Below are 26,481 nucleotides of genomic sequence, written 5' to 3' on the forward strand. Positions count from 1 at the left end.
GAAGAAGAACAAGTTGTTCTTTCTAGTGAGCTTACAGCCTGGCTGCATCGAAGTTTCTTTTTACAAAGTCGTTGAATGGTCTCATGTGCTCCTCCTTAGTGAAAAAGACGTGGTTGGCAATACTCTGTAGGATCTGAAGACAGAAAACAGTCGTTGGTTTCAGTCAATGCAACAACAAAAACATCAATGTCATTCTTCCACCAAGATAATAGTCACAATATGACATACCTTGGACATGAGTTTAAGACCCCTTTCTATCCTAGGTAGGGGCTTTTTATCCAAAATCCCTGCCTCGTAAGGGGACACGATAGCTGGGTTCACAAACCGCAGAAACATAGCACTGCCTACTGCACCAATGCTGTTCTGGGGGAATCTTTGGCTCACCACCTTGAGGAGAACAGAAGGAAACACAGGGTTAGGGTTGAGGACAGCAGGGTAAAAACAACAAGAACGCAATGGACCAAAAGGGAAAACGTTATCAGCCAAAAGAGGAAACAAGAAACAAAGCAATAAAGAAAAAGTTAATCAGGATCAAATGTAATGAAAAGGGGACACCATGGATTGAGACGGAAATGTATGAAAAGCGCATTATGATGAAATGATTGTGTAAACATTTAAATGAATACATTAAAATAAAAAAACGAACAAAAAGGGGGATAGGTTTGCAAAACATGGTATTCCATAAACACCAAGCTAATGAATGAGTCTTCTGTGAAAATGTTGAACTAAAAAAGTAATATAGGGAGTATGATTGAGTCAATGACTAGTAAACAATGAGACAGAAAAAGTACAACCATGCAGAATGAAGCCATGCAGTACAATGACTATGATCACCAAAGTGCATCAGAATTTCATTTCATCATCATGGCCACCTTCCAAGATGAGCACTTTTTCAAAACACTTTGACACATTCAGAAGAAGACAATTACTAAAGTGTAAGAAAATTTGCCAAGCAAATATCATTGTGGTTGTTTGACATGTACTTTTTGGCAATATGTACATTTAGGTAATGACATTGGCTTTGAATAAATACTATCCAATAGTATTATTCAGGTTCACTTTTGCAATTCTTACAACTTCAACAAATCTCTGCAAAATCGCACAAGCTTGCTATCGGATATTTGTCCAATAGCGCAACATCTCTGAATGAAGTGGCAAATCATTGCAGTTCCCCTTGAGTTTGATCAATCATCCACACAAAACGTCACTAAACAAACTAACTTAATGGTTGTGAACAAGCTGGCATGTGGCTCCCAATAAACACATTTTAACAAATATATAAATTTCATAACAAATCGCAATTTTCAAAAATTCTCACAATTTCATTACAAAAAACTCAGCATCGCATATTTCACCTAATTTAAGAGAGCTGCCAGAAAATTAATTATTTTGGTCAAGGCAATGACAAAAATCCTGGATGGACAGAACACAAAGATAGGCTAGCATGACAGTTCAAGATAAAAAATGTTTGAGTTTAAGAACCAAGATAAGATGTACACTACCTTAGATTTTGAATTTCTCAACAGTGCCAAATCTATGAGTTTTGTGACTTCGGTTGCAAGTTAGATCGTTAATGCCATTACCTTTTAATATTCATGCGTTTAGGATATGGGGGAAAAACTCAAATCAGAAACTGAAAACTGTACATTTTAGCAACATGTTATAATGAATCATTTGGAGACTCATACACTGATTTGATATCATTTACAGAATATTTATAAGTCATAAGATCCCTTTGAAGGGCGTCTACAACAAATACAATGGATATACAAGTGTTGTTCCGTTATGAAATGACTTCAATTTGACCCAAACCACAACGCAAATTTATTAATATTTACAGTTATTTATAGGATCAAACAAAGCCAATCCTTCTATTATTTTGCAGATGAGTGGTGAAGGCTGAACTATCTGCCATTTGTATTGAAGGCTTTTGCACTTTATAAAGTTGGTTCTGAATGAACAGGGTGAGGTGCAATCAGTCAAAAGGGAGCTGCATCGTATTATAAACCTGTTCCTGCACTGTTCGGAAATGTGAGTAATGAGGAATAACCTGAGCATGTGATGTGGATGGGAAATGGATGCCCTGAGAAAGTTAATACATCTTAACATTCTGTTAATCAACTCAGCGTACTGGTTGGACAGGGTGGATCGAAGGACTGAGGAATTATGCAATAATAAAGAGATGAGCTACGGATTGTCATCTTTCATTCTTGCCAAAGCTCCTTTCTCTCGCCCTATCATGGCCGGGAGAGATGTGGTTATTGATATCACTTGTTACGACTCTATTCACCTCTTTGTTAAAAACTCCTTTATGGCCAGGTAGATCAAGGTGAAGAGATGCAACACCTAACAGTTCTACACAGAATATTTAAACATATAATATTTTCACAAATCTCTATTCATTCGTTTTCCCTCAAGCCGTTATCATGAAGGTATGCGGTCGCATCGCGCAGATTTGTTTTGGGTTTCAAACTTTCTCCAAAAGAGTGATAGCCAACTTAGCAGTAAGTAGTTATCAAACAGAAACATAATCAAAAATGAACGTCTCCAAGAATGCACACCCATTTTATCATAATCCCCCTTATCCGGCAGAAGCCCTCCTGAGCTAGTGCCAGATGTAGTTTATTATTTAAAATCAATCTAAAGAAAATAGATGAACATGCACTCAAGCAGTGAGGGTAAAAACATTGGACATAGTAGCAAACATCCTCACTTAATTATTCCGAACTAGCTTCCTAAAATATTATCCACCGCAAAAGCGCATTCCAAATCACTTTGAAAGTTAGAAAAACACGGATGAAATGAATACATATTGAATATATATTATTTTTCAAATAGTGTTAGTAATTGCTTTCCTAAAGGTTAAATATTTGTTGCAACTAGACACTTATCTACAATATGCAACCCAATAAATGTAATGCATCATGTCTAATTTGATGATTTATCATATCTGAGGCATCTGTTTCCATGAAGTCTCCAATAAAATTGAAGTTATTACATTGATAAAGCTAGAAACAAATTAAGACATGTATCATTTATTGGGATGACATGTGCAAAGAAATAGGGTAACTAAAGTGTAATCAGAGACTAGTCAAGAGGACTTAATTAATTTATGAAAATAAGTTGAAACAATATGGTTTTAAAAGTGAATAGTATGCCAACTTGGATAAGTACAAAAGAGTAAAGCATTTCCAAAGAAACACCAAATCATGTTAAAATAATGTATATATGAATAGAATAGATCAAATGAACTAAGAGCAAACTTTTTGTTTTGCTTTGGGGGAATGTAGCTATGGGGGAAAAAAAAACAGATTCTCTGAACTTACTGCTTTTTTGCTCTCCTTTTTTTCTTTAACTGTTGCTTTATTCAGCAGAGAGTGACAAGTAGCCTACAGAACAGAGATGAGCACAATCACGTTTACAGCACCAGTTTGAACAAATGTACAAACCTAGAATAACTGGAGGCATACATATATTCACGTTCAAATTGGATGGAGGACTTGAAACTGCTCAAGCCACGTGTCCATGCACGGTGTTGTGTTACTGGGCTTTAAAACACTGTACAAGTGTCTACAATTTGTTTTGAAAATCTGGAACACAAAATGATAAACTGAATAATGGTGAAAATAAATTAAAACAATTTGTAATCATACATACCTACATCCTACTAAAATAGTACTTTCTCTTCGTGTGGACCATTTTTAATCAAATTGCCCCGATCTAGGACCCAGTACTTTCCTGGTTCCTTTCCTACCTTCCTGATTTGGCACAATGACCTGCAAGCTCTAGTGATCTCCAGGGATATGCTATCTGGAGATATATGCTCCTTGGAGGCAAATAGTTAAGGGATCGAGACAAACAAAAAGGCTAGGTGGGACAGCTAACAAAAACGATTGGTGGAAAAGGAGAACCTAACCAACTCCAACGTCCTACTGGATATCTTCAGCGCTCAGACAAATACTAGGACACCGGAAATGGGGCGACTGCTTCAGATCAGGAAGGCTGTTCCTCCTCCTGTTGGCTTGTTACTGCTCAGCTCTACCGGTGCCATCCACCTCGACAAATACCCGTTCTGTCCACTTTTTAATTTTGCTTGGAAACGCTGACAAAATAATAGGTGTGAGGTGCTCCCGACCCTGACAGTAGCGGTCACCTGCTGTCAGGAAGGCCGTCAGGCTGAAAAAGTTAGCTTTCTGGACCTGGCTTGCCCGGGGAATTCCTGACTCAACTATTAGCTATCGATAGGAGAAAAAAAAAATCAGCAGGTGCAGCTTTTCTTTGGACTTGTCAACCCCTTCATGTTTAAACAGGGAGGCACCATGGGGTTGAAACCCATTATTCTGACAGTAGTCACTGAGGTATTTTGGGCTATACTGGTTGATACACCTTGCATGTACCTCTGTGACTGTACCTTTTAATTTGTATACGGTAGTGGTTCTCATTTGAAGTGTGTGTCCAACTACCTTGGTATCCAACGCATTCATTCACACTACATCTTTGCTGTTTTCGTGTGCTGACCAAAGTGCCCTCTAACCCTTACCCTTAAACTAGTTCTTCAGAAACCTCATCAATTGTTTCACTTTACGTCTCAAGTACATGAAATTACAATCCTGTATGTTTTGATTTTAGCAGTGCACGTGCACTGCATAGATGTGGGGGAAGCAATGACCTGGAATGTATTGCGTCAACACAAAGATGAGGACAAAAGCATTTGAGGAGCAGGCAGAAGCCACTGTGGGAGCAGAGTCGATAACATACCTGGTACAGACAGTGACATACACTGCGGAGTTGTGGTGGGAACTCATTGGAGGAACCAATAATGGCCTGAAAGAAACGCTCTGTGATCTGCAACAGGTTCCCCTGGTTCTCCTCAAGGTTCTCCCCTGGGTCCAGCCTGAGAAATTAGGAACATTCACAATTGACTGTCAGAATTGTGGGATTCAGTCACTGGATGTTTTTCATTATGAATGAAAATCCCAGGAGATATCCTGGGAGTTTCCAGGAAACGACCAACAATATTTACAGAGTCAAAGCCACAAGGATCATATTTATTTTTCTTCTTTCCCATTCTGACTTCTAGCATGTCTTCATGCTTTTATTGAGTCAAGTTAATTCCACAAGATTTTCAGGTTCGATTTTTGCATTAACGAGCTGGTGAACAGGGTTATACATAGGTAGAAATATCTGATTTTGAGATAACCCCCCAAAGTATCAAACCAATCCTGCCAATTGTATTTTAGATCATCATTCAAATTCATCATTCAATTAAGCTAACAGGAAGGTTGCCATATTTGTCGTGTTGTTGGACTTGATTTGTGCCTTATGGGTGATTATGTACCCTATTCTTGCATCACCAAATCACGATAAGCAAACAGGGCTTTTAAAACAAGACCTTAACAAATAATATGCAAGGTATACATTTTGTGCCAAAGCACTGTTTCGGTGGATAAGCAATCCGGAAAAGAATGACCATAAAATAAAATAAGTGGTTTACCTTGTTGGATCAACCTCAAAACTGATGTGTTCTGGGGTTGTGAGGACCCCCTTTAACAAAGGTTCAAGTAGCTTCTGTAGATAGGCGGCCCCATACACCTAAAAGAGAGGAATAAACGTTGCCCTTAAGGTCAAAGTACATCAAGGCAGCCAGTGAACATATCACAAAGCAACATTTAAATTATAAATAAACTTAAAATTGAATTCCCTCCAATTCAAGGAATTTACTACATAACAAAATCCACATACATAGTCTTCTGACATTATCTGGCATTTTGAAGTGTTGAGGCACAGACGAAGATATTCACCTTAAAGCAGAAGGTCATGATTTTGCTGGCCAGGCTGTTGCCCCTAAAAAGGGTCTGCATTGAGTCGGCCAACTCCACTTCTTTGGAAAACATGTTCCAAAGTAGTTGATAGAGCAGGTGACGAGAATCAAACAGTGTTACCAGTACCCGGGCTAGTTCATCCTGGGGACAGAATACATGGACATAGGCAAGATACACAGATTAGAAAAAACAATTTGGATAGCATTCTAGGTCAGGCTAAATTCTGGTTTCCACTGACCTCTTCATGCCATTGATACAATAGGAAAGACCTTCTTAAATTTCAAAAGACAATTAAGATGTATAAGCAGAAGTGTTCCAATGTTTCTGCAATGGTTTTGGTGGAACATTTTGAATTTGAAAGAAATAAGTCGACTTCGATACAAAATGTATGAACATACATTTTTGGGTTGCTGTCTGATGAAGTGCTAGTGTGTTTGTTAGTATTGTGTCTAGTGTCAAAATGCAGCAATGACGCAAAATCATGTAGAATCCTGCAAGCTGGAAAATAAAATATGGATAAAATAACTACTGAAAAATAAGTACTGGGATACAAAAACAAGGACCATATTTAAATACTAGAATATTGCATTTAAATGTGTTAAAAAGTGGAATTTGAAAAAATTTCAAATATCAAATAAATTATATTATATCAGCCTAATTTACTTTTTGCATCTTCTGCATGATAATATAATTAGGAGTTTCCATATGGATACAGTTTATGAAACAATTGTAAAGAAGGCCAAAGTTCACACCCATTGAGATCCAGGTACCACATTGGCTAGCGCCATGGCGATTGGCAGTTCTCCTTGGTCACCCATCATGGTGACCAGCTCCACAAGCCTCTCGAAGCGGTCAGCCAAAACAGTTTCGGCCAAGGTGTCAAACTCTGTCCCTTGCTGTAGGATTTTGGTCAATACTTCCATGAAAGTGGCTCGTGTTTGGAGATCCTTGTGGTAGCCTAGACCTGGTGAGTAATAAAAATGACTTTAAGGAAATAAAAGTAGTATTGGACAGCTAAAAGCAGCAGCCGGCATCTTTTACCTATCGGTAAACACTTGGCAAAAAGGTTTTTGCGCAAGTCAAGCCGTGTAGATTTAAACACTATCAGAACCTCTCATATTGTACAAATGTGCAATCAGACTAAATCCAAAACACCTGAATCTCACATCATCTCAATTTCCGGTATCCCAGAGTTCTTAAAATCTGTTGTGTTTTCATGTTCGGGCTACTTGCCCAAGGTCCTTCAGAAACCAACTGCTTTTCTTTGCTATACTAGTGCTGTAGTAACTGCTTATAAAAAATAATTCTCGTTTAGGGAATTCAACTTTCAAAAATAGGCTTTTTACACACATATATACACCTAGATAGATTCATGTTTGCATTATCGGGCAAGGTATATTCAATGGAATTGTGGAGCTACTGCTTTGGCATCTGGAAAATTGGAAGAAGTGAGCATATACTATCGGCTGTGTACCAGGGGGGGATAACAGAACAAAGCAACAAAACAGAGGTCTCACTGCTCTTGTTGAACCCCGGGGAAGAATCACAACAGACAAAATGACTTGATGCCAACAGGAAGGTCACTAACCTATCGAATGCATTAGTCCGCTATCCACATTGGCATTGAGGAGGTTGGACATAGCCAGCACAGTGCAGTGACGAAGAGACGCCAGGCGACGGGACATCCCCCTCTTCCTCCCACCTACTGACTGCCCTTCATCTTCTACCTCACTGCAGTCATTCAGCAGGTTCATGAAGAGAGTGAAGTACCTGGCCAACATGAACAAGAAGACAAGAAGAAAAGTAGATGATTTATGTTATTTGGCTATATTTCGCTTCTCCTTCAAATAACGAAAATGACTTACGATAAAAAAGAAAAAATACATAATATTTAAAAAATTAACAAAAATAGTTTAGTCAAATGGTACTACAGTGTAAGTTTGTTGCCTGTTTCCAGGCCCTGCCCACTTTCAGAGAACTTTCAGCAGGGTCTAGTTGGGTCTGTTGCTTGATCTGTATGATTCTATACAGGGTCTAGTTGGGCCTGTTGCTTGAACAGTATGATTCTGTATTGTCTTTAAGGTACTTTCCAAGTACCTTAAATCCAAATCAATGGATTAAACAACAGAGAGGAATGTCCCTTGTAGGATTGTTATTAGCTTTTTTGAGAAATTGACCAGCAAGATGTATTCCCTGAACAAATCAGGGAAGATATTTCTGATTGATCAGAAATTGGTAAGAAATTAGTGAGGAACAGTCGTTTGTAAAAAATTACGCTCAAATAATAGCGGTCACATCTGAAATATAAAGCAATTGTGCCAGAAGAAAATAAACATCTTACTTGAGAAAGAGCTGTGATTTGGCCTCCATTAGCTCTACTCCGTCTCCCTCTTCTGGCTGCAGAGGTAGGCCTGCAAGTAGAGACACAACTGCCTCCATGCTAGCCTGGTCCAAGTCCCTGCACCACAACAGACAAGCACCATGAGGCATGAAATCAAAACTGTGTTTGGCATCGGCCATAATACTTGCATGCAAAACACAGAGATAATGAGACAAAATGCACAACCCAAAGACTTGCACCTTGTTAAGCACTTAATATCATCATCAGCTGCTTGATTAGATGTTCCCATCACCCAGTCCGTCAGGTACTCAACCATCTTGTTCCTAAAAAAACATTATGGAAGACAAGATCTTATCATCGTTATTTTTTGAAATAGAGAATAAGAAGACTATTTTAACATGATAACTTGACACAATCAATTACAGCATTGAGTGATGTAGGCCAGAAAATAATGGCAACATTGCCACTTAATGAGTTAAAAAAATTTGATTCATAGATTGCCATTTGATGTCATATAACCTCAGATTCACATGTCAGGAACCTTAATCTCAGTCCATCTGATTGTTGACCAAAACAATGATGCAGCTAACCACAATTTGCTAAAAAAAATGAAACTGGGCTTTTGTTTTGCAATGAAAGCCACAACTCAGTTCCTCATAGTGTGACATAGCAGGTTTGTGCATTGATAAATAGTGCTACTTTTACAGAATAGTTACTATTGGTGCACAAAACCTGCACAATAAAAATGTAATATGTAACCCCCCCCTCCCAGTCATTTGTACAGACCTGAATTTCATCTCTTGGCAGAAGGAGAGGTCATCCCGTCTCTCCATCATCACCTCCACCAGCTGGCAGAGCTTGGTCTTGATCTGGATGGCATGGACCACATTACCAAGAATGCGCACATACCTAGACGAAGGAGATTGAGAAGAGGATACGATTTCTTTAGAGCAATCTGCAGATGAAAACAGCCTTAAACAAAAATTATCAAAATCAACAAATAGGTTAGTTCGGTCAGAAGAGCAGGAGTAGAAACACAACGGTGGGTGGAAGAAGCGAACTGTTCTGAAAACAGTTAGTCATGTTAATATTTAATGTAGATCACAAGCATATTTGACTCCTGAACAGGGAAGACTATTATGAATTTGTTTGTTTAATAGTTAATACAATCAAACTTAACAGACACCAGATTACCATTTTATATTTTTCTAGGCACAATCCTTCAACAGAAGTGCGAGCTCGTAGTCTGCAGTACTCATCGGTCCAAAATGGCGTTGGGTCTTATAAAATACTCGCTGAGCTTAAATTCTTCAAAACTTAGAGAGCCAAATCTCTTATGTTATTTCTACTATCACTGTCACTCTCTCCTTCTAGCCCCAGTCACAAAGCTGGCAACCAACTCGACTTAATGTTCACCAGAAGCGCTCTACCACCGACATGTAGCCCCTCTTCCCGCTCTGTCCACCTCTTCCTACGTGGCGCTCTCGCCCTCTCTCAAACCTCCATCTTCCACCCATACCGTCTATATCCGTGACAACCCTTTCTCCTCGTCGCCCTCTTCTCTCGCCTCATCTGCCTCATCAGCTCTCCCCTAAACTGACTTCTCACTCATGCATTCACCATGGACCCTCTTCTCTCTACCTTTTCCTCGTCTCTTTCCTCATCCCTCCATCATTTTTTTGGTTGAAATTCAATCTTAACGTTCACTATCAGGAAGAATATTGAATAATGCCTGCTGAATAATGTGGATTTGGCATTATAACAACCAAATTTAACCACAGAAATATTCAAGCATCAAATTGTAAAGCAGAAAAATTCAAGGATTGGTATTTAGCTATGTTTTTATACAATTCAACATGCCATTTTGAATTGAAGACACTATTATAATTCCATAATTTACTTACAAAGACGGTGTCTGAATTTGTATTGTATTTTAGAAAGGACATTCTTCAATATAGCATTGGCTAGCGTCTAAAGAGTTAAGAAATAAATGTGGTTTTGTGTTTGAGAACTGCTTCAGATTCGCAAGTCCTGGAATAACCCTGGTTATTGGTTAGCAATGTAAAATATACAGTACATGCGTGTTAATACGTCTTCATTACCCACTTACCTAACTAGATTGAGCATCATGGTCTCAATGCTGGCCTGGCCCAGGTGTTCAGAGCTGCCCTCTGTGTGGTTGTCAAGCAAATTCTTCATTATGGCGATGGTCTGTTCCACAAATTGGGTGTTGGTATCATTTATCGGTACCTGGAAAATCAAAGAATGACAGACATTTATTTCCCAAATAACGCTTCGTAGGAAATCTAAACTGTGAAAAGTAAAAAATCCCTAGTAATACTTCTTACATAATAAATACACAGTATTCTGATGACATCACAGAGTATAACTATCACCATTATCAAAGGAAACTGGGAGGCAAAATCGATAATAGGCAACAGTTGCAAGATAAAATATGAATTTGGAATGATTAGCATTTTCCAAATAGTGTCAAAAAAAGGGGAAATAAGGAACAGGATCTTAGTAAAGGAAGAGCTCCACCTGGGAGTCGACAGAACCAATTTCTATACATAGATTTGCCTCATATTTTAGTCACTGATAATGCGGTAACCCTGTACGAAGGAATAGTCCTCTCGCATTATACAAAGTGAACTGCAAGTTAAGGTGCAATAATACAATCATTACATTTGAGAAGAAACTGGGTCAATTTTGAAGGTATTAAGATATTCAATCAATATTCACGCTCCATAATAAAGTGATCTAAAGCATGAGATGAAAGGTAAAGTCTGCCGTGGAAGTCTCGGTTGGTCTCACAGTGTAAACTTGCTGGGAACTGACCTCTTTATCCCCAGATTGAATGCCATTGTTTCAGCATTTTAGTGAACACAGCTAGATCAATCAGGATTGTACAATTAGCTCTCTGCTTAAGATTGCTTTATTATGGAGCATGAATATCCAATATAATTCTAACTTTAACTCTGACAAGAGCTATACCTGCTGCACCATTCAACGGTTCTATGCTCATTGTGTGGTTACGTACAATCAACTTACACACTAAAAATATTTAAGGATCGCCGTTGTCAACGTCATTTAATATGTTGAGCTTGTTTGATCAAACATAGTACTTCTGCTCGTGAAGCATTAGTTAATTCTTCATATTTATGTTCTCTTTCCCATGTTTAATATTAAACATTAATATCAAATTTCCCATTTTATTCAGTTATTATAATGCACATAAAACCTATCTATCTGTGATCTGTGATCACAGATCTGTGAAGGATAGTATACTTGTAAATTGATTAGTCTAAAAAGGGCCACGGGATAATAATACTACGGATAGACTTTAATTTACATGGTATGGGCAAAGCTTGGAAAGCGGGATAGAAGTTAATTTGTGTCACTCACCGGCCCCTGTGTGTCAAAGAACTTGCCAATACTATTCCTCAGCTTGTTGAACAGCATGGGGTAGAGTGCTGGACTCAGCTCCAGCCCCAACAGGTCCTTGACGTTGGTGCGCACGTGGAGACCCACACGATCATGGCCACACACCAGCAAGGCGAGGAGCCGGTCCAGAAACCGGCTCAGCGGCGTCTCGTTGGATGCAGAGGAGGCGCAGGTGACCGAGGCAGGCACAGGAGTAGAGACATCACAGGTTCCCATGGAGATCATGGAGTGCTTTCGCTCGCACATGGGACCCATGGGCGGGCTGTACGTGACCGGACCAGGAGTGCTGCGCTGCTGGAGACACACGCCTCCCAGAGCACACAGGAAGCCCGTCATATTTATCCACTCCTGCTGTGAGGAAAAATGCAAGAAGTGGTCATTGTAAAGGTCCCAATATACTTCAAACTACAGACAACACACAGGATGCTCAGATAAAAAAATTGACTCTTCCCATTCAACACTGCCTGCAATAGATCAAAATGTAGCTCTAAAACACAAAGAAACGGTAAACATCCTCACTATGGAGAAGCTGGAATGGAGTATTTTACCCTGGCTTCAATGATGGAACATGTCCATCAAAGCTGAGGCCATTGATTTTGGCTAGCTCGGTCAAATGCTCCCTTGTTTGAATCCAGTCATGAGCTGAATAAAAAATGTACAGTACTTCTATATGACTATGAAAAATAATTTATTTCCCATAGTATTCCTTTCACCATTGTCATTTTTAGGCTTTATTAGGGTTCTATGAAATCCGTAGGAACCCAATTGTATTCCTTAATAAAAGTATTATTATTATTATTATTATTATTATTATTATTATTATTATTATTATTATTATTATTATTATTATTATTATTATCATTATTATTATTATATTATCATTATTATTATTATTAGGGGGTCACGTACAGTGTACAAGGCAAACTATTGTAATTGTATTATTCCGCAAAAAACACCTACCCAGCCAAAATCCCCATGTCTTTTTAAGAAACTTCCACAATGCTAATAAGCAATTTGATTTAAAAACGTATACAGGCTGCCATATCCACTAGGAAAGTACAATATGCATGAAACTTTGTATACATGCACGATTCGTCATGATGAACAACTTTCATCGAGCAACCGATTTGGTCCAACAATTTGGATTTTATGCAATGACCACAACTTGACCCACACACAAACTGATTCAGTCCAGAGTTGGTAAAAACTTCATCCTTGGCACACATGTACCAGGTAACTAAGGGACTATATTGTGAAAATAATCATAGCAAAGACCAAAGAACACCATTGCAGAAGAGAAAAATATAAACATATCCATATGCATTAAGTGAAGAATTACAAAATGCCCATGATCACCCACAAAAACATGAGCTAATCTGGCACAAAGAGGGAAAAAGATATATCTTTACCTGCCCATCATCTGCCTTGTTTTTGGGAAAATTAAGGATATGCTTTGTTGCCTGGTCCCATTTTCCATATGTGTCTTCCCATGCCTAGTTGTACAAAAAAAACAAAAGCTGTAAAGTGAATGACTGGTCTCCAAATACATATAAGATATCTTCAGTTTTTAAAAGTGAATCATTGTATCAAATATTACCTCAATGTTTCCTGGAGTGGGGTGCTCTATTCTTCTCAGTAAGGCCATTACCCTTTTTTGCAAGGTGGAACGACCTGCCAAGAAACAAGTGGTAAGTAAGTTAATCAATGCCCAAGTAAGCTAGTAAATCAATGTCCTTAGCCGGCACTGCTTGTTTGGTTTATCCATGCATATATGTTGTTCTTCGACTGTCAAAGCATCGCAAAGTCTTAGCACTAGCTGAAATATCAAGCATGTAAGGGATGGGACCATTAAGTTAAATGTATTACTTAGCGTTACTTTACTTGATTATCAAGTCACACCAATCTGTTTAATGTTTAACCCATTTGTACCGCTGCTGCGCGGCGCAACATTGTATCTACTAGATACAATGTTGCGCCACGCAGCAGCCAGTACAAATGGGTTAAGGTCTTGGAGGTTTATTGAGTTCATACTGTTCAATGTGGAAGCTGATATTGTCATCTCTTCTCTTAAATGCCTGCACACATGGTGTGATACGAGTGGCCAATTCTAGTTTCCTGTTTGACAAGGCTGCGTAATTATATCATATATATATCATTATATCATATCAAGTGTGAGTCCTCAAAAAAGGCTGTGTCTTTGAGGGATGGTTATTCAAATCTGTACAGTTGGCTGTTTTGGCTGAAAGACAGCCGCACAGTTCAATCCATCCTTCCTGCCTTTCTTTATACATTTTTGAGGTTTTACAATTGTTTTCAACATGAAAAAGATATACATCTTTCTTCTTTTTTTTTCAAGCATCCTTCGTCTCCACATCATAGATAAACTAGCTTCAACATTCAGAATAACAATATCGAATACGTTATAAGAATTTCCAGGATTTATTATAAATTTCTTAGAAAGAAAATTGCATTTAATAAACTAGTATATTTCCTGTAGGAAATGTGTTGAATGCCGTAGAGAAAAAAAATAGGTAATAAATGTTTAAAAAAAAAAGCTAAATTGTTATAGTTTGAACCTAAAGATAGTGGTTTCATGCCTTCTATTTCCACCTGGTTTTCATCTTCTCTTTAAAGGTTGTACTGGATTTTACATTAGGAAGATTTAAGATGTTTATGGATGATAGTTTAGAGTAGCCTCAATGTCCCACTTGCCTGTGCCCATCATGTTGCTGACTGAGGCCAGCTCGCTGAACGTGGAGTAATTGGGCAGTATTGTCTGTACAGGGACCTCGTCAGCAGCACTGCGGATATCAGCCTCCTCACAAAGGTGACGGAAACACGACATGGCTACAAGCACAGCCTCGGCGTCTGGGCTCCACAGGAACATGTACAAACACACCTCCAGCTTTGTCTGGGCCTGTCGGCAGATCGGGAGGCCACTTCCAAGGGTGGCACACTCCTGCAACAAGGTTCAGTATTAATTGATAATGAATTATTCACAAATAACTCGTTCCAGTGTTTGCAATTACAACATTGTAAAGTGTCCAAAATGTGAAAGTCACATGGTCGCTGTGGACCTGCTTATTTTCAAATAGTTGTTGCATGGCACAATAAATTGGTCAATGATTGAACAAATGACTGACTTTCTTGCAACTTGTAAAAAAAAAAAAAAAAAAGCACATCCTCCCTCCCATTGTGGAAAATAGTTATGAATGCAAGGGTTATTAGACTGCAACAGAAATAATAAAAAATATGTAGTTGAACACGGTTTTGTTATGTGCTTTACAAATTTATAAAAGGGCTGTATTTGGTTATCGAGTGCCTACCGAGCCGCTGAACTCACTGGTATGTAAACTAGACCTGCAAAAACCCAGCCTGCTTGTTCTGTGAGACGTTAAATAGGTGGGTCAAAATTGTACTCTACCTTGTTCTTGAGAAGAAACTTGTTCCTGCAGATAAGGATCTCCCTCAACCACTTGAGCACCTCTGGTCCATTGATCATTTGTGGGCCAATTAGTTTCCGACAAATGAGGAAAAGAACCTGGGAACTGGGGGAGAGGTTGAGGGGGTCACAAAAAATTATAGATACCCAACACACATGACCAATGTGGAATTGTGAGTGGTTTGATAATTAACCACTAAAGGAGGTTCAAAGATGAAACCAATACCTGATGTCCCAGAAAGTGTCCATGGGAGTGTCAGGGTTCCACAGTTCAATGGTCTCTGGTTGGTGCAAGACCAGCAGAGCCTGGAGAGGGATGGAAGGATCCAGAGCAGGTACCAGAGATGAGGTATAGAGGTACAATAAATATTGCATTCATAACAATATTTATTAAGAGGATTGCAATAAAAAACGAAAACATTTCATGCCATTTAATGTAACAGATTTAGGTTTGATGTTGTTCTGTTGGCAAGAAAAGCTTTCTGATGATGCGGCTTATAACTTAAACAAAAGACTAATTTGATGAATGTATTGTATTTAGGACAGTATTCTTCCTAATATTCAATTCTAACATCTTCACAGTTACTCACCTCCATTGCCTCTTGAGAGAGCTGTGTGGTGTTTGTTATAGGAACTAGTTGCACCAGCCCTTTAATCAGCTCAGCTGTGCTGCTCTGGGTTTCTTGCGCTTGTTTCACTGGGTTCTGCAGCACAAAAAAACCTTGGTTGAGCATGGGTCCCTAATGTCAACATATCACAATAATGTAGGTGGGATGGTGATGCACCGGACTTACATGCAGCATGAGCTTAGGGTCAGCATGGATGAGCTTCACCAAAGCTAGCAGGAGGCACTTGTAACTGCGTGTGTCCATTTCAGTGGCTTTTTCTTTGAATTTAAGGCTGGTCGTCATCTTCTCTTTAAAGGTCTGACTCTATTGATGAAAGAGTGAAAACGGCCTATTTATACATGCGGAAAAAATAAAACACCTATGCCTCTTGTCAAATTCAGGGCCATTGGGGTCCCTAAATGACTGACTAAAATTTTGGGTGCATCCGAATACTAAGTATATACTATTTCTGTTCAGTGTCTACTACTTGACCGTTAATGTAGTACCTTCTACAGCTATGTGTAGAACGCCTCCGAACACCACCAGATGTTTGGAGATTACGTATTTCCCCTCTGTGCGCCGCACATCAGATGCCGGCAAAATTAGAATTTTTTTTTTTTTTTCACCGCAGCTTTCTTCTTCTTCGGTTATCAGACTCCGGCTGAATTGTGGGATAGCGTAGTGACCTACCGTTGTATACTGTGGCGGTAGTACGCATTCTGAAACTTTTTGCCTACTACACAACGTGTACTAAGCATTCGGACGTGCTTTATTTGTGACGTACTACAAAATGCCTATAATATATAGAAGTCAAGTATGAGTATTCGGATGCAACCTTTGAGTCAAAGCAAGCACTGCGTTATATTGAGGGTCTCATTACATCGATGCACATTATTGCAAAGGTCTAGTTGAAATGAAGTTATCACGTTTATAAAAAGTTTTTCTTTTTATAGTGCCACATTTCAATGCACCACAGCAACTCTGGTAGCGATATACTACCATAAGTGGCAAAAACGTCAAATTATTAGTAGGGAGAGGTTTTCAATATATAGTATATATATTCCACACACTAAATAAAATGGACCACTCACCGTCGTCATGCGCAGTGGAGGGTGTGCGTTCAGGCCTTGCATGACCCGGTTCAGGGTGTCGGAGAACATGAAGCGCAGTTCTCCAGAATAGGAATACACCGTATCAATCTTTGGCCACCAGTCAAGATGTGACTGGGAACACGAAAGAGCAGAGAAACGGATGAAAATAATTAATAACAAAAAGTGAGGAATATCAAACAAATTATTCAATTTGATGGTAATTTCTTATTTTCTGTATACATCATAGAAAAAATAAAAAGATAAATGGAAAAAATAGACCTAAAGGCATTACAATCTAATCAATAACATAAGGATGTTTTTCCGGCCTGAAGATGATTCGATTTGTAGTCTGTGCAAGGACTTACATTTGTTATTATTCTGTGCAAGGAGTTGACCAGGACAAAATGGAAGGTCGTGGGAGAGGAGGTGGCCAAACAGACCTTTCAGAAAAAGAAGCAACAATTAGTCTAAACAGCCATGCTCTGGCTAATAAATGATGGGATCTTTGTGATAGTTAAAACCTTGTTGGTTATGAAACTAACACCTGTATACCCACAAAGATACAGAATATATGGAACCATAAAAAAGGCACAGTGGATTAAAGGATGCCTGAGTATTCACTTTGTGTTGAACTACAGAAGTCTACCTTAAAGTGCTGGTTGTTGTGTGGGTTAATGCGGAAGCAGGACACAAAGCAATCCATCATGAGGTCCAAATCTGTATTCTGGCTGCCAGTACCACGCCAGAAAGGCTTGGCAGGGTTAAACAGCAACGCCTAGTAAAAGGTATGGGAAAAAATACGTGTTGAGTGAGACAATGAAATATTTTGTCAACATTGACCAGCTTTTCATGGCATTTAGATTATTATTATTTATTTATTTATTTTTAAATTGGACTTCTACCACTCACTGCCTAAAACTCCAGATGTTTTCTTTGGCAGCTACTATCGTCTCTTCCAATCAGTTAAGTTAAGTTAGAGTTAGAGGAACCACTTAAAGGGCCAATCACAGACTATCAACAATAGAAACATCTGCAGGATTATCCTACACAAAATTGAAAAATTGCTGATTGGCCTAACTGGTCCGATCAGGTGACTCCTTTTCCTTTTATATTTTACAAGTGTTACGAGTAGTGGGGCATGCACTCATTTAACATGCCCTGGGAATGTATAAATATTCTATGAAACTTAAAACTGGACCATTTATTTGTTAGAGTTGGACTTAAAATCAATGCAGGACCACTATTGGAGTGGGTTGGACGAACATTGGAACGAAATTAATTGTTTGGAGTGCTGCGGCAGAACGAATCAAGGAATGGGCGCAGTATCGGCCCCAAAGCAATAGGCCTACAACGGCTTTACAAAGGCGAAAGGCAAGAATATAGCCTAGACCATGGACCTATTAAAGAAAGGACAGCAGACTAAAACATGACTAAAACATTCATTCCTTTGAAAACTGCTCAATGGCGCAGGGCAATATCAAGGAGATTTGCTTCCGCATCATGGAGGTCTGAAGCCACGCCCTAGTGCATGCATGGACCTATTAAAGACGAAGAGTGCATGACGTGCCGGATGCAGAAATATTCTCGTTTTCTAGCATTTTTAGCATTGTAGCATCATAAGCGATAGGTCTAATGGTCTGAGCGAGCACAGTAGCATTGTTTACCGACCATGGAAGTATAAGTTACTAACCCCCCCGATGATTCTCTATATATGATCTTTAAATAACACTCCTGCCAACTGGGCAAATATTATTATTATTAGTCAATTTATCTCGGATGCCGGGCAGAAACATGGACCTATTAAAGAAACATTTGTTTCACTACGACTCCTTTTGGATGCCCACCCCAAAATAAATAAAGAAAACAGCTAATAAAACGCGTTTTGAAAAGAGAAAACTTACATTTTATTAGTACATGGTATAAAGATAACTATGAGCCTTTGATTGATATCCAGACTTTTTTTGCGGCGACACATTCCTGTTCCCCACTTGTATTGGAGTGAACGGCGATATCTATTTCCGGACCTCCATGAATTGAGGGACCCGTCCACAGCCCGCTAAACAGCTGCAATACCAGGCTTGTCCGCTGAGCACTGGTGGATTGCGGAAGTATACACTGCTCCTGGGGGCCTGGCCTAGACCCACCCCTTTACACACAAATTCTTGAAGGGGATCAATAAAAATAAACCAACAGGTTTTGTCCATAGATGGCTCTTTACAAAGATTGGCGCAGACACCCTGTTTCTGCCGCTGAAGTAGGCCTACCCAACTGCGGCTCCGTATTCTCGGCTTTCTAACTCGCCGTCTTCTCCTTTTCATTAGGCCTTTTTACATTGCCAAGCCGGTTCGGTCGTGGCTTGGCACGCCCGGCGATTTCACCGTCTTATCTCAAGTTTCCTGTATAAAACCGAGGGACTAAAATCCCCTGTTTGTCACGGCGCAGGCTTTCTTGGTTCACTGGAGAAGGTGGGTTGCGCACGGAGTCCAGACCTCTTTAGAATAATTTGCATATTCCCGAATTATTTTTTTATGAATGAAGCCACCCGCATGCAAGAATGAGTTCACGTCTGAGTGTAGGCTACAAACGCGATTAACTATTTAGTGCAAAAACGCCAACATATTCTTTATTTTGCTGACCACTTGTTTTTTTTATCCCAACAAAAGCCTCCTAAGGACAGTTCCTCTGCGTCTTTCTCGTAGATCGCACCATCTTTCAATGTCTTTGTTTAATGCGTTTACATGATCAGCAGCTTGCAGTTTCACTTTCTCTCCAGTTAGAACTTCTCATTGCTGCGTTGTCTCTCTGCAGCGCAGCAACACCTCTAACCAAGCACCCCCCCTCCCCCCGGAACCATGGAGCCGTCGCATTTACATCAGAATGAAACCCATTAAACCGCCAATGTGTGTAAGGTCCGGGAGGGAAAATTGGGGTGCTAGCTCAAGCAACCTAATCACAAACCTAAGTTAGGCTACTTGTTAGCGTGATGCTGATACTGTTGCGGCTCTCAGCTGTGCCAGAGCGTTCACAGATGCTAGGGAAACGACCTGACATCGCCGCCCGGTGCAGTAGTGTGAACTGCCAAGTTTTTAGAACGTTGCAGCCCGTCTCGTCGCAAGGAGTTGCGAGTTGCAAGTCGTTGCGAGGCGAATCTTTGGTCTGAACTGGGCTTTAGACTTACGCCCACAAAGCCAGAATGTTGACTCTTCCAGCCGAGCATTCCGCATTAGTAAGTAACTTATTGTAAGCAGAAAACCTTTACTTTTGCTATGGTGTAAAAAGTGGTGTCTGTTAATTAGTAGTTTGAATGCAGGGTTTCCCAATGCTGTCTTTAGGTGAGGCGCAGCACCTCCACTAAACTACCAACCAGCTCCACAAACAAATCAACGTTTCAGTGTCTGAAAAAGATATATGAAAATAACGAAATGTGTGTCACTTCCTAAAATAATATGCTTTACTGCCAACATAAAAATACCCAAATGAATACATCTACAGCATAAGATACATCTTACCTACAGCTGCCTCTATATCTGGTTATATTCTGTTATTATAATGCACATTTTTTAACCCACGAGACAGAATTTGACAGAACTTTAGTCAACTCGAAACGATCCAAGTATAGTGGAGTGGCACGTCCCACTCTACTATACTTAATTTGTGGGAAACCCTGTGCTGAATCCCAAAATGGCAGTGGATAGCCTGCCAATAAGGTTGTCTAGATATGTTTAGGTTTCACAATAACCCTAACCCTAAAAGCAAGGCTGACCTGCACTAGCAACTGCAGAATAAGAGCTGAACATTTTTATTGTCAGTTATATTAATCATAATGCATGAGACAACATATTCACATCTCTCTCACAACCGATTTATTTTAACAAAAACTACTGCTAATATATTTTATTTCCAATCACCGAATGGGAACCACACAAGACCAGGAAACGGTGTCGAACTGACCTTAAGATCCATGACTATGGACTGGACAAGCAGGAAAATCACAGAATGATCCTCCCAGTTGATGTAGGTCGATGCTTTACACAGTTTGACACACGCAATGGCTGCACTCTCCATCAGCTGCTTGCTGCCACCCTGGCCTGCTAAAGCCTTACGCAAGTTGTCCAGGAACAGTTTCTGCAAAAAATAAAGGAAACCACAATGGCCCTCTGAATATTGTCTGTAATATAATTATGTTTGTTTTACACTATTAATATACACATTATTGTTGGAAAATAGTCAATATATGGCATTACATTGTTTTCAGTTGTCAGTTCTTGACTATAAACCATAACAGTTCTATGACAACCTAATCACACTGCTAGTCAATGACAATCTTTTCACCCTACTTTGTTCGCCTTGCTGTCTTCGACGGTTTCCTTTGAGATTGTCTGTGTGATCTCCGGACATAGGACGAGGAGGATGATTTGAAGGGGCCACACGGCTGCCTTCCTCTTGGCACTTTCTGCAAAGCTGTCTACCAGGTCAAACAGCCTCTCAGCAGCCTCTGAGGATTTGAAAGACAGACATATACCTTCAATACATGAACGTTAATTGATTTACTATTAACCCTAAGTGCACAAGTCTTTGAACTTCATTTGTAAAGTTTCACTAGCATAAAAAAAATAAAATTATCTATATAATATACTTACATGTATCCAATTTATAATAAAACAAAAGGCTTTCAGAATAACCCCATTTATCAGATTATTTATTTTAATGTAGTGAAGTTGGATAAAATGTATGAAATAACACTACCCCTGGGTGGCCTGGCACATGTAAAGCCACCTTTTATGGGAAGTCCTGTATTTTCCCATATTTTTATATATTATACAAAGACCAAAAGTATTGCAATCTCTATTTTTTCCATCACCCAGCCGTATTGAAAAATGCCATTGATATACATATGTTTGAAAATGGGTGATGTGAGGAGCAAATTGTAAAACAATTTGAGCAGCCATAGGTTAGAAAAGCGCAATGTAAATTATGTCCATTTCCATTTATAACCAACAGTAGACATGTCAGGGGTGTAATCAGTCAACTTTATCAATATGGTAGGTACCATAAAAGCACGATCCATAAGTATTGATCAAGAAAAATATTCTTGCACGAAAAAGGTGAAAACATGGTAGTAATCAATCGCAGAACATGTTATGATGAGATACTAAGATTATATATTCAGACGCATACCCACAATCACAAACCTACCTGCCATGTCTGCCTGTGGCCGTTGGTAAAGCATTGTGAATTCATCGGGGTAGTTCTCCACCCAGTTCCAAAAAGCCTAGGTAAAGAGTACATTCAACCTTTTAGGGGCCTTACACTAGCAGTATCTGTATAAGCTGTATCAGAATATATGGAAACTTTGGTTTGATTCTAGTTTAGCGTGGTTAGGATTCACAGTGCACAAAGTGTGTACGAAGGACCAGCGTCTCATATTGAATGGCAGAAGTCTTTCCTAAAAGCAGTCACACAGCTCAGTGTTCCTACCGACTGCATTCTACATTGTATAGGTCTCCTGTCAGTTCTGCCGAAACAAGACAATTTATGCGATCACAAAATTACCAGAGGCTCTACTGTATCAGCGTTCAATTAAATACTGTGCTTGCAAAAGGGCCCTTAATGCCGTAGGGTATAATGCAATAATTGTACAAGTCAGATCGCTTTGAGAGAAATAACCTATTTATCTAATCTTTGTTATTCAATATTGAGATTACTAGTGTTCAAGTAATATTAAGATTATATGATTTAATTACAAGGTGTTTTGTTTAAGTATTAGAATAATTGGTAGTAAATACCTTTTCTAAACTGTTAATAACTGCTAGCTGGGCAGGCTTCTTGAGAGCTTTAAACTTTAGCACCGTTTCTGTAAGAAAAAACATGGTTAGCAAATTATAGTTTGGTCCACATCTCAACTTCTAGTATGCATTTCAAATGTTTTTTCGTCAATTGCAAATCATCCATTTCCTTCCAATTCCGCTTAATTAGATACAATTATCAGTGCACAATGAAAACGACAACAATCCAGTGCGGTGACGTGGGCCTCACCTTGGAGCAGCCTCTTGAGCTTGGAGCAGTCCACATTGATGTACTGCATTAGCTCTATGTCATGGACATCGACAGTGTCCTCAGAGCACACCGTAAGCTCCTGTAACCTAGGTGAAAAAAACAAAAACATAATGGAAATAGCAAGCAAAGACTGGTTTTGGCTTTACTAATTGTAGCTTTTCAACACAACCTTATTTTGGAAATGTAACTAGGAACCGACTGGGAACCAGTACTAGGAGAATTGACACAACTGTTCTTTAGCTACATTTAACCCCATCATTGCATCATCGGAGGGCCGATATCCAAACCTAGAGCTAGTCACGCTCTCATCTAGTTTTGCCTCGAGATATTAGTCTGAAACCCATTCGGAAGCTTTAACTTTGGAAGCATGGCATTTCAATATTATATTTCAAAATTGAAGCAAATATTGTCTGGCAGTGAGAGGATCATTACAGATGTCATTGGAGCAAATTAAAAAAAACACATCCGAGGGATTTTAAGAATATCAGATGCGTTTTTCCTTCTTAAGGTCAAACTATTTCTACAGCAAGCCCCACCCTGGGTCTCCAGGTCACCTGCATAGGACGGTATCATAAATAACGTGTAACCCTCCGAAAACAATCCTACACGTAAGAATCCGTGTAGGATCCTTCCTGCTGGATTCCTGGTTTATTAATGACTAGTTAAGGAGGCATTCACCTTCATTCTAAAAGCACCAACTTCATGATCGATGGTGGCTATTTAACCCAGAATTTAAATTTGGCTTTCACCAGACCATGGATTTTTTTTGGAATTATTAACATACCCATGAAATACCTGGAAAAGATTATAAGAATAACTGCAGATTCTTATCTGTTGTAGTCACTGACATATGGTTATATTAATCAATATGTATTGACTAGAGGGGTAACACTTATAAATATGTTGCAGTACGGTCTTGTTATAAAGATGCATCAAGGCCAGACAACTGTCTTGGAGAAGAGATTACAGTGACAAGCTAATAATACAATAGCAAACAATAATAGTTGGAAATCCTTACTCGTTACACAAAAGGGTTAGACGATGTTTAATATGATACACCGCTAGAAAAGCTCATTCAACAAATCTGAACCCAAATCTCTTAGAAGGTATGCATTGATGTGAAATGGTATTGTTGATTCCCACAAACCTGGTAGAGATCCGGCTGAACACAGCATTAAAATTGTTGCAGCTTAGTGAGAAGAGGACACCAGAAGCTGAGGCCCGTAGGTCGGTGGCATGCTGGTGGCCATCGCGGTATGTGTGGATAAAATGGCAGATTTCGGGTAGGAGCTGCTTAACAAGCATGGCCTCATCCAAACGCAGGCAGTCCTTGGATTGCTAGGGACATTTAAAAACAGGGAGAGATGGAGCATTAGTCAAAGGTCTCAGGATAAAAATGTGTTCTAATATTTTACTTATCTTTCCTGTAAATATGGTTGCTAATAATTGTTTACCCCAGGCAACTGGACGATTCCAATACACTCACGGTATTTGATAAATTGAGATGCAGTAATTCTCAATGATTTAAGAAGAAAACATTAATCCCAAAAAAGAATAAAAGGTTATGTTACAGAATATGTAAACTAACATAAGGCAACATGCCAATGGTAGCCCACTTGAACTGTGTGCTGCTAGGGCGTTGTGAAGTAATTGCTAGTGTGTTCAGTGTTGCTAAATGGTTCTTAGGGACCACACTGATGTGGACTACTGTTCTACTGTGGTTGCACACTACAACGGATCAGAAATTGATCATCGACAGCCTGTTGTCGACGTAGACAGTTAAAAACCTACTTGTACAGGTGGGAGATGTATCAATATTTATATAAATCGTGATAAAAATCTGCCACAATGTTGTTTTCTTTAATAAATTTCCGATATACATTTAACAGCATCAATCAATGACTCATGAGTCATTGATTGGGTTTCAAAAGCACTTGCCCATCGGGCAAGTACAGGTCATGTTCAACTTGCCCGAATGTGATGTTCACTTGCCCAAATTATAATCAGAATCGTGAACTTTTTGCCAGGCACCTGGCCTGGTTTTGGGGTGCTCAGAAAACTCATCCTAGCTCAGACTGAAACTGAACACATCGTGCCATGAAGTGATTTTAGTCCACCGTTGCAACCTATTAAAGCTATCGCCCAGTTATATGTAGACCTGCATGATTTTATGCAAATGTACATAACTAAATGTCAGAGGTAGTAGCAAAGATATGTCTTTTCTAACTTTCACGTTTCTTGTAGCTCTAACTGAATAATCACAATCACGTTTCTAGTAGTGTTGTCAGTCACCATACTGGATTTTCTAACTTCGATACTATACCTGGAAAAATATCGATATTCTATACCATTTTCGATATCAGGGGAAAAGTTTTTTTCAGGTAGGAATGTACCCAAAGTAAATAGAGTATATCTCCACAACTGCAAGGGCGATAATGTCATCTTTGTGCCAAAAGAAAGATTGTTGTGCAAGTCAAATATTCAATGGGGATAATACTTGGTTAAAGTGAATAAAGCCATGGAACACAGCATAAGTGGAAGATAACATTTCCACCTGAAATAATTATCAGTCGTTATCAGTTGGGAGCGCTGTCTTACTATGAGACACAAATAAAGGTAGATATCTTACAATTTTGATACTTGACACCTCTATTTAAAGTTCAGGGCAAATATAATCGAATGCACCAAGCCAAACACTCGCAAATACACATATGGCCACTAGATTGCGCTGAAGAACATGTTTTCTGATTGAAGGCAATTTACCTTTTTCTTAAGAAACCTTCTCTTAGTCATTGATTAGTCATTGACACCAGGTTTAATTGCAAAATTTGGCCCAGACACTGGATTATCTGTTTATGGTGGTTTTATGCGGTCAGAATCAACTTTGTGGACAAAAATCACAAAGGTAAAACTTCATTTTTGGTTGTTAAAAGAAAAGGGGACGTTTCTTCTTAAGTTGTTATTTGCGAGTTTTAGTCACAGAATGATATGGTTTGGACTTTTGGAATAAGTTGAGGCTCAGCTTTCATATAATCTATAGTTTGTGAGGGTCCAATTTCGTGAAAAAGATCGCTATTGCTGTGCATGTGCAGTTATGAAACCCAAAACCGTGTTCTTGCATATGACTTTCCTTGGTAATTTGCCTCAATCCAAAGTACTTCCAAACCGCACTCCTCCACCACTACTTCATTTTCCTTCTACCTAAACCATTCGCGGAGGCGCTGCACTTGAGATGCTAGCTGTGTTGGCTAACCTTTAGCTAACACCTTCGAATCACTGCCAGAGACCGCACTGCGAGTGAGTGACAGAAGGCGGGGCTATATTCGCGCTGAAGTTATACGTGTCTGTTAACTCGCTGGCCGAGAGAAGAGAAGACAGCGCTCTGATCAATTGCAAATACTTCTATTTTGTGTGAATTTGCGGAACAAAAGGTTGTTCTGCAGTTTCTAAAAACACTTGAATAAATAGCCTTTATATTAACATCCACCCAAAATCCACTTGCCCTCAGAAATCAGAAATCAATCTCAACTTGCCCCAATATTACTTTTAGTTGCCCCGGGCAAGCGGGCAACCGTTAATGTCGTGGCCTGAAGAGGCTATTTCAGTGTGTGATGATTTACATGCAAGCAGAGCCTCAAACACAAACAAAGGGAAACCCCATATGGAAGTACCAATA

At 39.3% G+C, this 26,481-nt stretch overlaps 1 protein-coding gene across 4 annotated transcripts in view; it reads right to left on the reverse strand.

The window, feature by feature from the left end:
- Nucleotides 1-26,481, reverse strand: part of nf1a (neurofibromin 1a) — a 67,050-nt gene that overhangs the window by 26,473 nt on the left and 14,096 nt on the right. Inside the window, exons 4-32 of one of the 4 annotated variants that reach the window (XM_079733122.1) lie at nt 23,953-24,143; nt 22,785-22,891; nt 22,535-22,602; nt 21,945-22,020; nt 21,086-21,243; nt 20,700-20,873; nt 17,395-17,523; nt 17,114-17,188; nt 16,749-16,880; nt 15,844-15,981; nt 15,640-15,753; nt 15,276-15,355; nt 15,032-15,155; nt 14,320-14,566; nt 13,205-13,278; nt 13,017-13,100; nt 11,569-11,955; nt 10,274-10,413; nt 8,950-9,072; nt 8,403-8,486; nt 8,164-8,280; nt 7,411-7,592; nt 6,575-6,786; nt 5,802-5,963; nt 5,495-5,592; nt 4,759-4,894; nt 3,327-3,389; nt 229-387; nt 36-133 (exon numbers count right to left, since the gene is read on the reverse strand). In XM_079733122.1, coding sequence (XP_079589248.1) covers nt 36-133; nt 229-387; nt 3,327-3,389; nt 4,759-4,894; nt 5,495-5,592; nt 5,802-5,963; nt 6,575-6,786; nt 7,411-7,592; nt 8,164-8,280; nt 8,403-8,486; nt 8,950-9,072; nt 10,274-10,413; nt 11,569-11,955; nt 13,017-13,100; nt 13,205-13,278; nt 14,320-14,566; nt 15,032-15,155; nt 15,276-15,355; nt 15,640-15,753; nt 15,844-15,981; nt 16,749-16,880; nt 17,114-17,188; nt 17,395-17,523; nt 20,700-20,873; nt 21,086-21,243; nt 21,945-22,020; nt 22,535-22,602; nt 22,785-22,891; nt 23,953-24,143 — 3,932 coding nt within the window. Of the gene's footprint in view, nt 1-35; nt 134-228; nt 388-3,326; nt 3,390-4,758; nt 4,895-5,494; nt 5,593-5,801; nt 5,964-6,574; nt 6,787-7,410; nt 7,593-8,163; nt 8,281-8,402; nt 8,487-8,949; nt 9,073-10,273; nt 10,414-11,568; nt 11,959-13,016; nt 13,101-13,204; nt 13,279-14,319; nt 14,567-15,031; nt 15,156-15,275; nt 15,356-15,639; nt 15,754-15,843; nt 15,982-16,748; nt 16,881-17,113; nt 17,189-17,394; nt 17,524-20,699; nt 20,874-21,085; nt 21,244-21,944; nt 22,021-22,534; nt 22,603-22,784; nt 22,892-23,952; nt 24,144-26,481 lie in introns of all 4 variants that reach the window. The other 3 variants (XM_079733121.1, XM_079733124.1, XM_079733123.1) reach the window with 3 other exon arrangements.

The sequence above is a fragment of the Pollachius pollachius genome (genome assembly GCF_949987615.1).
Source record: "Pollachius pollachius genome assembly, chromosome: 3".
Taxonomy (NCBI): Eukaryota; Metazoa; Chordata; class Actinopteri; order Gadiformes; family Gadidae; genus Pollachius; species Pollachius pollachius.